Source organism: Dipodomys merriami, unplaced genomic scaffold (genome assembly GCF_024711535.1).
Source record: "Dipodomys merriami isolate MVZ:Mamm:240054 unplaced genomic scaffold, mDipMer1.0.p SCAF_121, whole genome shotgun sequence".
Taxonomy (NCBI): Eukaryota; Metazoa; Chordata; class Mammalia; order Rodentia; family Heteromyidae; genus Dipodomys; species Dipodomys merriami.
The window spans coordinates 1576949-1590680 of NW_027202505.1; the positions used below are offsets into that span (position 1 = coordinate 1576949).

General features: G+C 52.7%; 1 protein-coding gene across 6 annotated transcripts in view; it reads left to right on the forward strand.

Annotated features, from left to right (window-relative positions):
• Positions 1-13732, forward strand: part of LOC138823641 (sodium- and chloride-dependent glycine transporter 1) — a 33786-nt gene that overhangs the window by 12136 nt on the left and 7918 nt on the right. For 2 of the 6 annotated variants that reach the window (XM_070017078.1, XM_070017076.1), the window contains exons 3-5: positions 9975-10131; positions 10660-10791; positions 11232-11502. In XM_070017078.1, coding sequence (XP_069873179.1) covers positions 9975-10131; positions 10660-10791; positions 11232-11502 — 560 coding nt within the window. Of the gene's footprint in view, positions 1-3181; positions 3348-9974; positions 10132-10659; positions 10792-11231; positions 11503-13732 lie in introns of those variants that run through there. The other 4 variants (XM_070017077.1, XM_070017080.1, XM_070017079.1 and 1 more) reach the window with 4 other exon arrangements.

Below are 13732 nucleotides of genomic sequence, written 5' to 3' on the forward strand. Positions count from 1 at the left end.
ATTCACCAGGCACAGGGTTTGGCACATGTTGAGCGCTCCCTTGGTAGAAGGCCCTATCAGCCCTGGGCACTCAGCACAAGTTGCAACATGTGGGAAATGCTCAGCTAATACAAACTTGGCACAGCCTGAGCACTCAGTGGAGAGCCTGCCACCCAGTGGATACTCATCTAGTATGGTGCCCAGTGCACAGTGGGTGCTTATTCAACTCAGAGATGGGCATTTTCACCTCATGTGAAGGACTTAGCATACCACAGGGGTTCACTTGACATGGGTAGACACACGGAGCTCTCAGCTTAGGGCCTGGCACATAGTGGGCCCTCGCTTAACACAGGACCTGGCACATAATTTGTACCCTTCCAGCATTGGATTGAGCATTACTCTGGTAATGTGGGTATTCTCCTGGCACACATCTAGCATGCAATGTTTTTCTCTCAGTATTGGACCTGACACACAGTGGGCACTCTTGCTGATACAGCTTCTGGCATCTAGTACTATTCTAACCCAGGTGTTGGCACATAGTAGTAGATACTCTCCTAGCTCAGTGATGGCACACAGTCTATAAGAAAGTGCTCTTCTATACAAGACAGCTTAAGCAATGATTTTCTGATGGTTCTAGATGTGCGAATACTACTTCCCTGGGGAAATGGAATGTCCAGATCCAGAGGAAAAGGCCCTGCCTTCTTCAGGCTTCTTGGACTCTAAGACCCTCCTTTCGTTCCCCTTTCACTTCCTCTGTAGCCCACATACTCAGTCCTATGGCCTCATCTTCCCGTACACAGCTTCCCCTAGTCATCCCCATGTCCCTAGCACTCTTGAATACTAGCTCAGCAGGACCTTCCCTCCAGAGTCACAGAGGACAACAAAGTCCCTAGAATCTTTGCCCTTCTGGAAGGATGCCCACTCTTATTAAGGAAAGTCAAAAGGCTGGGGCTAGGGGAGTCAGCCTTGCTAAGTGGGGCTGGAGCAGCTGGATCCCACTAATGAGGCCTCATTACAGCCAGGGCCCAGCTGGGCTGCTGCCGCCTCCTGTCCCCATAGCCAGAGCCAGGGAAAGCCATCCAGCCAGGGCTGCCTGTTCTGGGAACCCAGCCCAGACCAGGGCAGCCAGAGCCCACCCTGGGTGGAAGTGAGCCTTTGGGCATCATGGGTGACTGGGCCTTCCTGGAGCCAGTGGCCCGACCAGGGCCTTGGCCCTTAGACTGTGCCCAAAGGAATTCAGGGGAGTGTGTCTGGGGCCTGGTTGCATGAGCCTGGCCCATTGAGTAGCTAAGTTGGAAAGGTCTAAGGCTATACTTAGGAGGGAGCCCAAAGGCCCATGCAGCCATCATGGGACTGTTAGGAGGACTGAGTTAGTATACATGAAGTGTTTAGGACTCACAGAAAATGCCTAATGTCTATTGTTGCTTATTGTTATTACTAATGCTACCTATATTCAGTGGTTGGTAGATATCCACATTTTAAAGATGCAGAAATGGACAACAGACACGTTAAGCAACTTATTTAAGGTTGTATATGGTGAGAGGCTGCCAGACCTTGGATTTGAACTCAGGCCTATCTGACTGTGCCATTTTTCAAATATTAAATTTTTTTTTGTTTTTTATTTTTGCCTGTCCTGGGGATTGAACTAATGGCCAGAGTGCTGTCCCTGAACCTCTTTGTGCTCAAGACTAAACACTCTACCACCTGAGCCACAACACCACTTCTGACTTCTTTGTGTGCGTGTATCAGTCATGGGGCTTGAACTCTGGGCCTGAACTCTGTCCCTCAGCTCTTCAGCTCAAGGCTAGTGCTCTACCACGTGAGCCATTGCACCACTTCTGGTTTTTTGAGTGGTTTATTGGAGATAAGAGTCTCACGGCCAGGGCTGGGAAGGTGGTTCAGTGGTAGAGCGCTTGCCTTGCATGCCTGAGGCCCTGGGTTCGATTCCTCAGCACCACATTAAAAAAAAAGCCGGAAGTGGCGCTGTGGCTCAAGTGGTAGAGCTCTAGCCTTGAGCTGAAGAGCTGAGGGACAGCGCCCAGGCCCAGAGTTCAGGCCCCCCCCCCCAAAAAAAAAAAGAGTCTCACGGCCTTTCCTGCCCAGGCTGGCTTTGAACCGTGATCCTCAGATCTCAGTCTCCTGAGTAGCTAGGATTACAGGCGTGAGCCACAGGTGCCTGGCCTCAGATATTTTTTAAAGTGTTATCTTTCCCTAGTCAGTCTTCCCTATATTCTCCAAACTCACAGAAAAAATGTCCTTCCAGCAGAATTCATGTACACCTCATTTGACAAGTGTTTACTACGCTCCTGCTGTTTACCATTCCTTCCTCTACCATCTTACCAGTTTCCAAAGGGACTTAGCCCTTCCCAGGACTAGAATACTGGTCCCACCTTCTTCCTAGCCCACTTTCCTAGCTCAGGCTTGTGTCTGAGTGTCAGCTAGGGACTAACCAGTGAGTATAGCCTCAGGGGAGAAGGGCTGGATTGGATGAGACCCCACTGTAGTCATGGGGACACTGCCAGGATCACCCAGCCCATATACCACACTCTCAGACCTGTGTATCAGGTTCTGGATGATGCAGTACAAATCCCTCTGAGTCCTTATTCCATCCCTCCTTCCCTTTGGACTCAGTAGTGACCCTGTCTTGGTTAGCACCATCTGTCTTTGGACTGGTAATGGCACAGTCACTAGGTCAGAGAGTTCTTGCATGGTTCTTCACATTCTCCTGTGAGGACACCCCTTCAGTTATCTTGGCTGAGTAGAGAGTCCCCAACTCCCAAAGAAAGATACAGCTGCAGGAACCAATATCTCCCAGTCCACACCACTGGAAGAAGATGTTTGAGATGCCCTGGTACTGCCCTGTGGACTGAGCCCTCACCACCAGGGCCCCCACAAAGCAAGGACCATCAATCCTTGGCCACCAACTACCTTACCCCAGGGGCCCACCCACAGCTGTGGGAGGGGGTGGCCATCCTCTCACCCTGTCCTACACTCCTTCTGCCCCACTCTGGGAAAGGGGGGGGGGGAAATTGAGAGAGAGAGGGAGGGAGTATGTGTGTTTTGTTCTAACAACTTGCTGGGAACAAGGGAAAAACACAACAAACCCTATGCCTCATTCTCTGTGGAGCTGCATGGGGACTGGCCGGAGGGGGAGGGCCAGGGCAGGGGGAGGCAGAGCTTCGGGAGGAGGTGAGGTGAAAGTAATTGCCGCTGCCCAGCCCGGCAGCGGGAGAGGCAGGGGATGCGTCAGTGTCGCACTGAAGCTGGCAGAGGTGTGAATGAGCGGTGGAGACACGCGGCTTGCTCCCAGCGCTCACCCCAGGATGGCCACAGCTCATGGACCTGTGACTCCCTCTCCCCCAGAACAGGTCAGTCACTTTCCAGAAGATTGAGCCCCCTTCCTGGTGTCAGGCAGGCTTGGAAGCTCAGCTGGCAGTGGGGCAAGGGGCTGAGTGGTTTGTGCCAGGGAGGGACAGGCACAGCCAGCCAGTGAGACAGACACCAGCCGAAGTGACCCAGAAAGTTGCAACTGTGCAAAGGAGTTCAGGAAGAGTTAGCTGTGTGGTGGGGGTGCAGGGGAGGCAAGTTGGGGGGGGTAAGGGCTCCCCCAGCCCAAGGACCTGCTGAGAATCTGCTCTGAGTATCAAAGCTGCATTGTCCCAGCTCCCGGGGAGACGGGCCGGAGGTGCCCAGGAATTGTACTAATCAATACAGCTTCATTGTCTGTGCCACGGCAGTTACTCCTATGGGGAGAGAGGGTGAGGCGGCAGAGAAATGTGGTACATGGCTCGGTGGTGGGGGTGGGGGAGGGGAGGGGACAAGACTCTCAGCTGGGAGGAGTAGGGGACCCCCCCTCCCCCTGTGGAAGGTTTGCCAGTGTCCAGGACAAAGTGCCCATGGGGATGGGAGCCATGCGTCCTTACCTCTTGAAGTTAGGACTTGACAAGGATGCCAGGCACAATGTGGCTGATGGCAGTGAGGCAGAGGAGACCAGGAAAGCTGCCCTTCTCCCCTGTAGGACATCCTGACTTGACCTGCCAAAGACAAGAGAAGAAATGTCCTTTGAGGCCATGTGGGTGGGGTTTGGGAGACGTGTTATGCACCCGTAAACTTCAAGACTGTTAGGGTCAATATCTAGAGCCCACTTTTCCCAGAATGCCACCATGCTGCCAACCAAGGAGCCAGAAGCTGCCCACAGCTGCCCCAGTGCAGGCTAAGACTGTTCCCCCTGGCGAGGAAGGTGAGAGTATGGGCAGGACCTATCTAGCATCCTTTACCACTCTCCCCAGAGTCTAGAGTGGAGCCTAGCATGCCTAGGTGCCAATCTTCTGCTTGCTGCCCACAAAATGGGCAGGTCACTCTCTGCCACTCAGGGCTCTGTGACAGAACACAAGGTATATACTTGCCTGGACTCTGCAGGCAATCTGGGAGGAGTTCAGGGAGGGGCCCTGCCCAGAGCTTTCCTGAGCCAAGAGGAATGTACAACCCTGGAGATTGTTCTGGCAAAAGGGGGATGGAGGACTAGATTTTCCCACGATTCTGTTCCTCTACCTACAGCTCCTGACTCTGCCCACATCTGGATGCCTGAGGCCAGAGATCAGGCCTGTCTTTGGGTCTTCCAGATACCACTCAATGTGTTGCCAGTAAAGGATAGACAACCTCTGTCACTGTATGGCAGATGCTGCCCAAGAGCCACTTTAGCTCCTGGCCTAAAGGGAGAAAACTCCAGTAAACAAACCACCAGTTCAATGCTAGTGGCTCCTGCCTGTAACACTAGCTTTTCAGGAGCCTGAGGCCTGGATGATCATGGTTTGAAGCTAGCCTAGGAAGAAAAGTTCTTGGGACATCATCTCCAATTAGCCAGCAAATGCTGCGCTAGTGGGCATAGCTCACATGGTAGAGTGCCAGCCATGAGCAAAAAAGCCAAGTGAAAGTACAAGGCCCTGAGTTCAAGCTCTGGTACTAGCACCAAAAAGAAAAGAACCAAGGGTAGACGTGGGATCTAAGACAGCACAGTTGGCTGTAATGGCTATTGCACTTGATTTCCCCACTGGAGCTCAGAGAAACTTGCCAGTGATCTGATTTGGCTCAGTCAGTCTGGGATGTGAGGTCTTGCCTGTTCTCATCTATAAAGTTTGTCTTGGATAGGACTTCATCCCATGAGCAAGCCCTGGGGCCGGAGAGTCCGAAACAAGCAGCCTGCTGGGTCCCTGTGGAGCCCGCCCTGCCAGGGCAGCTCCAGGATTCCTCTGTGTCCACTGAGAATGGGAAGGAGTTCACAATTCACAAAAATACCCACAGGACACTGGGGGGATGGCGGGAGTCCCCAGCCGAAGCAGAGCCAGAGTGCAGGGTTGAAGGCTGGGCTGTGTTCAGGCATGGTAGAAAGGAGGGAGTTCTGTCTTTCACTCACTGTTATCTCTAGGGTAATAGCCTGGCCACTGTTTCCTTCTTTATGCTTTTCTGGACTTCTCCAAATTGTGTGTGTGTGTGTGTGTGTGTGTGTGTGTGTGTGTGTGTGTGTGTGTGTGTGTGTGTGTGTGTGTGTGTGTGTGTGTGTGTGTGTGTGTGTGTGTGTGTGTGTTTACAATCAGAAGAAAATGTGTAAATACTTTTTAAAAAGTAATCTAGAGAACTAGTAGGAACAAAATGGGAAATACAGGGAAAGTTAGAAACAGCCAAGTTGCAGGTAGGATCACCTGACCTCTATACCCTGGTTTCCAAGATGGGGGTGCTAAGTGGAAGTGACTTGCCCTTGGCTACTGGAGAAGCAGGTTCTAGAACATCTGAGTTCTAACCCTCTGTACTTCTTACCACAGCCAAGCTCGGGGTAGAGTAGGAGATCCAGATTCTGCCCTCAGAGCTGAACAGCCTTAATTCCAGTAGCTTGTCCAGGACACCAAATAAGCCAGGCAGAGGGCTATGTAAAGGACTTACATAAGTGACTGCTCAGTGGGGCTTAGCCAGCCAGGCTGGGCCAGACGGGGAAGGAGGCTGTTAACCCAAGAAAGATCGTAGTCTTGATACAGGAGGGGCACCAGGCCCTCCAAGGCAGGTTCTGAGGATCAGGGAGCTTCAGATACCGGTGTGCATGTGTGTGTGTGTGTGTGTGTGTGTGTGTGTGTGTGAGAGAGAGAGAGAGAGAGAGAGAGAGAGAGAGAGAGAGAGAGAGAGAGAGAGAGAGAACACGCATACATGTGTATGGCAGTAGCATTCCCTGCTCAGCTATAGAAGGAAAGCTCCCAAGCCTGCACTCTGCACTCTTCCCAGTCTGGGAGAGCTTGGGTACAGGTCAGGGCAGTCTCTTTCCTGGAGACTACCCAGCAGTCCATGGCAGTGGTGAGTGGGACCTGCTTGTGTGACTGTAGTCTCTCATGGCTGCTGGGAAGGGTGGCAGGACACAGGCAGGAGGATCAGAGGAGAACCTCCCACTATGTTTTTATTTCTCACTAAGGTGTGAGCACGTGAGGAGGGGATGCAGCAGACAGGATGGCATGCAGTAGGCAGAAGCCTGGAGCTCTGCCTGTCTGAGCCTCGGGCTTCGGCAGACAGTAGACAATCAAATTATAAGCACGGAGGGGTGTTTTTGTGGGCATTTTGGAGCCGATACCCATTTCAGGTACAGTTAATATCAATGATAGAACTGTCCACTCATCAGATCAAGAAAAGCAAAAGTCTTAAAATGGGAAAGATAAAGGTAAGGTGGGGGAAAAATGCCGCAACATTGAAATCATTACCCCTAGGAGGCTAGGACAGGGAGGAAGCCACAGCAGAGCTGGACAAGGAGTAGAATCAGAGCACCCAGAAAAGCCTGCAGTGAGGGAGCATTTGAAGATTGTTCCTTTGGTTTGCTTGCAAAAAGGAAGTCTTGGCTGTGTCTCCACTGAAAGCTGAGGAACCACTCATCCCCACCCAGCCTCCTAAATCTAGATTGCAGTGGAATTGAAGTCAGGGGCCAACTGGGCAAGTCTGGAAGTCAGGGCACCCCTGTGAGGAGATTCAGGGTTGGGCTGGTGGAGATGGGTGCCCCTTCTGTGGGGAGCTTCTGCACCCAGCTGACCTCTAATATCATTAGGCTCTCCCTGCCAACCCCATTCTGGTCCCCGTCCTGCAGGCGCTGGCGTTCTGCATTGTGCGCACGGCTGAACCAGTTAGCACATGGCTCAGTGGTGTGCGATTCATTAGCTGGCTCTTGAGGGCTTGGGCAGACTGCTGCTCCCTGTGGCACGTGGCTAGGGGCACCACCATCCTTCTTTCCTGTCCCCCTCCAAGCCTAGAAAATGGTGAACCTGGAAGGTCTAGGTCTGTTCCTGTTGTATGTGGTCGGGGGACCCAGCTCAGTTCCTTCTTACTGCTCGGCCAGGAGAGAGGTCTTGAACTTTAAGCCTTGGAGAACTCAGTCTCTTCCAGGGACCTTGACCTTGATCTATCCATTGGGTCATGTGGGACCCTCAGCTGTCCCTTTTACATTTCTAACCACTGCCCTATGACCCCACCCACAGACTGCAGCTGCCACAATCCTACATTGTGCCCCTAAGTAAACAAGCCTAGGACAGAATAAAAGTGTTATTGTAGAGCTAATATATAGGAGGCCTATTTGGCTGCTACTTGTTTGGGAATGGGTCAGGCCTTGCACCCTCCCTCTGAAAATGGTCCCTTGACTCTGGTTTGCTATACTTGTCCCAAAGAGGGCCTTTGGAGGTGGTGATATGCTCAAGTAAGATTCCATAGGGGGGCCACTCTCTCCCACAGCTTAGTGTGCTTCTGCGTCCCCTCACCAGGAAGGCCTTCTTTGGCCTCCTTCTGTCCTCCTCCCATGCTCTTATAACTCTGACAGTGTGCCCTTTGCAGTCACATTGAGGCTGCATTTTAAATGATGTATGTAGGCTGGACATCAGTGGCACATGATTATAATCCCAGCTACTCAGGAGACAGATCTGAGAACCATGTTTCAAAGTCCATTTGTGGTCGGTCAGTCATGGGGCTTGGGTGCTGTCCCTAAGCTCTTTTGCTCAAGGCTGATACTCTACTACTTTGAGCCACAACACCACTTCCGGTTTTCTGGTGGTTAATTTGAGATAAGAGTCTCACAGACTTTACTGCCTTGGGCTGGCTTTGAACCATCATCCTCAGATAGCAGCCTCCTGAGTAGCTAGGATTATAGGCGTGAGCCACTACCACCCAGCTTCAGAGTGCTTCTCGAAGGAGCTCTCACACCCTGTTTTCCCATGCTGTCCAGGGGAATGAGGGACAGCTTGGCTGCTGGAGCAGCCCTGAGTTGGGTGTGCAGGCTGGCCCCTCACAACTTTGTCTGCCAGAGGTTGGTACGCTTGTGTTTGTATTCCCTTATGGACCTTTCCAGAAGTTTGTAGGGCACCTGTGAAGCCATTTTTGTCTGTCTGCCAGTGTCACAGTCTGACAGCATTTCAAAGTGATGGGCCACCTTGCTTATTATTGGCCAAGCAACTGTTGTCCTTGGCGATATCTCTTTCAAGCTGAGTGTCAGCGTCATGCTGCTGTCTCTGAGGCCACATTGCTCTATCTCTGATCCAGGTGTCCTTCAGAGATTTCTGTCCCTTCCTCTCACAGGAGCATAGCTCATGCTTGGCCCTTAAACACTGCATGTGTTTTTTTATCTGGTGCCTCTCAGGGTCTTTATTTTATTTATTTTTTATTTTTATTTTTGCCAGTTCTGGGGCTTGAACTCAGGGCCTGGACACTGTCCCTGAGCTTCTTTTGCTCAAGGCCAGCACTCTAACACTTGAGCCCCAGTGCCACTTCTGGCTTTTTCTGTTTATACGCTAGTGAGGAATCAAACCCAGGTCTTCATGCATGCTAGGCAAGCACTCTACCACTGAGCCACCTTCCCAGCCCCCTTTATGTCTTCTTAACGAGACTCTTCAGCCCTTGGGTGCAGGGTGTCTATCAAGCCAGAGGCCTCTGTGGAAGGCGGCTAGCAGTGGTGTGGTCCAGAGAAGGGACACATTCCCTTTTACTAAGGGACCTGCAGCGCTAGTTCCAACTCTGAGACTGAGGCTGCCCATGAGCTGTCTTCAGTGGAGCCCTGGGCCACCCAGCCCAGTCTGATGCCTCCAGCAGGCAGGGCCTGCATTCTCCTCCAGCGCACAGCCCTCCATCAACGTTCTCCACCTTGGGACTCCATATTCTTCAGGCAACTCTCTTAATACACCCAGACTCTTCTCCCTTCCACGCTTTTCTAGAACTATGGTTTCCCCCAGCAGAGTCTGTCCGCAGTCTGTCCTCAAAGTCTAGCACGGTGCCTCTAACTCTGGTCTCTTCCCCTGACTCATGGCCCAGCAACCCTAGCTGTAACCTCAGTCAGCTTCTCCAGAGCCCCCTCCCCAGCTGTGGGCACTATGGAGTCTCCCCTGGATCCTCTCACATGGAGCCTTGCAATGTCCTCCCTAGAGCTGGCCCAGCTCAGCTGCTCCCCACTTTTCTCCAGACATTTCCCACTCTATACCCTAGGAAGAAGCCTTCAGCTGGGGGAGGGGTCTTGCCAATGACTGCCCATGGGCAGCGTGCTCAGCCTGGCGATGTAGTAGGCAGCCGGGCGGGGGTGGGGGGGCTGTCTGGACACAGGCCCCTTTGTGCCCAGCCTGACTTGGCTGCTTGGTATGAGGTTCAGCTGCTCCCAGATCCGTACCCCGAGGGGAGAAGGAGGTTTGAGAGAGGTGGGAAGATCTCATCTCTACTCCCCCCTCAGTATCCCACTCCCAGTAGTGAACAACAGCCCTTCAGGTGTGCGTACACACCTGGCACCGGCTGCTGGGGCTCAGTAAGGGAGGCTCTGCTGGGCATCCTCTGGCAGCCACTGGTCCTTGCTCCCCTCCTCCGTCAGGTCTGCCAGCAGAGGGAACGCCCAGGAGGAAGATGCTTGAAGGGTCCAAGGTGTTCCCACTGGGGGAGGCTCAGAGGGTCAAGCATGGAGGACAAACGCCTTGCTGATGGTGACTTTTCTCCTGTCCCCACAGAATGGTGCTGTGCCCAGCGAGGCCACCAAGAGGGACCAGAACCTCACACGGGGCAACTGGGGCAACCAGATCGAGTTTGTACTGACGAGCGTGGGCTATGCCGTGGGCCTGGGCAATGTCTGGCGCTTCCCATACCTCTGCTATCGCAACGGGGGAGGTACCCAGTGGACACAGGGCAGGGACCACTCACTCTGGTAGAGCCCACTCACCAGGGCCTGGGCTACTCTCTCCCTGGTTCAGACCCTGCTCCAGAAGGGCTGGCCTCTGGCCCTCATCTGTATCCCTTCCTTAGCTTAAGTATAAGACTACCCTTCAACCCTGCTCCCTTGAGGCAAGAAGTGAAGAAAATAGCGCAACTTCCTGGGGTTCACTCTCTTACCCTCGTGTGTCAGCATCTGCTCGCATGTGTCATGTTGTGAAACTGATTGGTTAAACCATCCATTCCCACCCAAACATGGCAGCTCCAGGATTGGATTCTGTGGGGAGCCGACTTCCCAGGAGCCTCTGTCAAGTTCAAAGGCCGTTAGGGGACTATGCCTCAGATCCCAGCTCCTCCTCAGTGCCTGCCACACCCCTACTCTAATCCTATCCAATCACAGGGTTTTACTGTTGGGTTTGGAGCAAGAAGGCCAGGGGGATTTCCCAAGCCCACCCTGAGCCACACCTACCTCTCCCTGCCCACCAGGCGCCTTCATGTTCCCCTACTTCATCATGCTGATATTCTGTGGGATCCCCCTCTTCTTCATGGAGCTCTCCTTTGGCCAGTTCGCAAGCCAGGGCTGCCTGGGAGTCTGGAGGATCAGCCCCATGTTTAAAGGTAAGACCTGGGTGGGTGGGGCTGGCGCTCTCTCTCTCTCTCTCTCTCTCTCTCTCTCTCTCTCTCTCTCTCTCTCTCTCTCTCTCTCTCTACCTCTCCCCTCTCACACACACAGGCCTCTGGAGGCCTTGTCCACTAACCCATCTGTATAAACACTGCCATCCCCTGTGGAGCCTTGGTCCTGACCCTCAGCCCCACATCAATGGCTAAGCCATAGATAGCTGCTGGAGTCCATGTTTACATAGCCTCCACCCTCCTCTCCTGCCAATATACACACAAATTACTCCCTAATTCTCCTTGTTATGGCCTTGACCTGCCCCTCCAGCAGCCATCCATCAAAGTCTACCCCTTGGGCCCTCAGGAACTGTTCACCTCACCTCCTTCTGCTCAGATGTGTGAGGCTTCTCCCCCAACAGTGCTGATTGGTTCCCCTTCTCCAGGCGTGGGCTATGGCATGATGGTGGTATCCACATATATCGGCATCTACTACAACGTGGTTATCTGCATCGCCTTCTACTACTTCTTCTCATCCATGACACATGTGCTGCCCTGGGCCTACTGCAATAACCCTTGGAACACGCCCGACTGTGCTGGTGTTCTGGATGCCTCCAATTTCACCAATGGCTCCCGGTCCTCCCTCCTTCCCAGCAATCTCTCTCACATGCTCAACCACACCCTGCAGAGGACCAGCCCAAGTGAGGAGTACTGGAGGTGAGGCCCCCCCACTGGAGCCAAGCCAGAACAGGGGACCTGGAGGCAGCCCTCAAGCCCTCCTTGTCCCCATTAGGCAGCCATGTGCAGACTAGATCGGGTTTTCTGACCTCAGCTGTGTTAAGGTGGGTAAAGAGGCTGACAACGCAGAGAGCTATGGAAGATGGCGAGTTGGGAAATCCTTACAGAGTAGTAGTGAGAGAGAGAGCTCCAGACATCTGACAAGACTACAGAAAAGAATTCAGACAAAGGAGGATGGCGTGCTGGTGAGAACAGCATAAGCAAAGGCTCTGGGTCCCAGATAAACAGAGGTTGATCCTAAGGCTGTGGGGAGACTACCATAGCCTGTGGAGGCACAGAGGACTTACAAGACTTAGGCTTCGATTTAGTACTGCAGACCAAAAGAAGCCAAGGAATAGCTAGGGTGCCAAGATCAAAACAGGCCATTCAGAGGTGAGAGACCAGAATCTCAGGACCTGCTGAAAGCAGCTATTGCTGCGAGTGTCCTCGAGCACCTTGTCCAAAGTGGTAGGTGAGGGTACTTCAGGACATCCTGGAAGGAATTTCCCATATCCTGTTGAGGAGCCCCAGGGCAGAGCATATGGGTGAGTAGACCTCATTCATTCACTCCACAAACATTCATGACGTGTGCGCCGCAGGCTCTCTGGCAGGTACGAAAGGCCCAGAGCCTCTGCCCTGAGGAGTTCAAAGTCCGGTGGGAGACCGATAGCTAGTCATAGTAGAGGCAGGTGCTTTGGTATAGGTCCGTGTATGGGGTGTGGAAACACCAAGGAGGTAGTAGTTATGGCTACCCCGGAAAAGGATAAGGATCAAGAGAGCAGAGACTAGGAGGCCTATGGGAGCTGTGCTTGTGGGGGCAACTGGAACAGAGACCGGCAGGCAGCACATGCGCAAGAGTTCGTTGCTAGCCTGAGTTTAAGGCTTTCTCTGCCCTCAGGGAGAGCCACAGGGTTGATGCACAGGCCCCTGGGATTCTGCAGTTCCAGTGGGTCCTCCAAGTCCAGTCCAAAGGGCACAAACCTGGAGCACTAGATCCTCTGTGCCAGCCTCTGCTGGCAGAGGATAGGCCCTCAAAGGTGGGTAAGACATGGCTAACTGCCCTTAGATCGCAGTCTAGGGAACAGAACCTGTCTTCCAGTGAGAGCTTGACAGGCCTGGTGGCTCAGTCGCTGGACAAGCTGTTTCAGGGGCAAGGCAGGACAGTGCGTAAGATACACATGAGCATTGTCTTATAGTGTTCATCCAGTGGAAGAGCTAAGCGGATATTTGCCCAATGCAAGGTGTAAACTGGGCAGCTTGATCTAGCCTGAGGATGATAAGTCCTGTTGGATGTTTCCAGAACCACAAAGCCTTCTGCTCCTCTTCTATACTCTCTCCCTATACCCTCCCCCCAATCAGGTCCTCCATAGTGCCTGTCCCAGGAAAAACTCCCAGGAGAAATCTCTGGAGGTTTTTATCTAGTAAAATCAGAGAATTGCCTTCAGAAATCTGATGGGGGCTGGGAGGGTGACTTCGTGGTAGAGTGCTTGTCTAGCATGCATGAAGCTCAATTCCTCAGTACCACATAAACAGAAAAAGCTGCTGTGGCTCAAGTGGTAGAGCACTAGCCTTGAGCTCCAGGACAGCACCCAGGCCCAGTGTCCAAGCCCCACAACCAGGGGAAAAGAAGAAGAAAAAAATAAAAAGAAAGCTGATGGGGGTGGTGGTGGTGGTGGAGGGCACTGGGTGACCAGCTGAGCCCTGCACACAAGCCTAGGTTGTACCAAGCCTTCCTAAAACCAGCGCTGTCTCTAGTTCCATAGCTTCTTGGTAGAATAGCTCCTTACTGCCACCTCCTGGAAGTCCTGGGAAGTGACCTGTCACAATAGCCTTTGAGCTGGTTTCACGAGAGTTGCCCCCGACCCCATATCCTGAGCATCTACTCTGTGCAGACATATTATTTCAGTAGACACTATTATCCCCAGGTTCAGATCTGGAGGCTGATATTCAGAGGTTAAGTGGTTGCCAGTAACAGGGCCATCTGGTCAGGGGGGCCTGACAGATGTGGTCAGCCCACAAGAACCTTTTGAATAGTGGCATTAGAGTGGTTATAATAGCCCATTACAACTCTGTGTTGGGTAGATTATGCAGGTGTAATTTTCAAGATACCATTTTATGGGGTTGGAGGCATGGCTCAAGTGGTACGGCGCCAGCCAATGAGAGAAAGCAT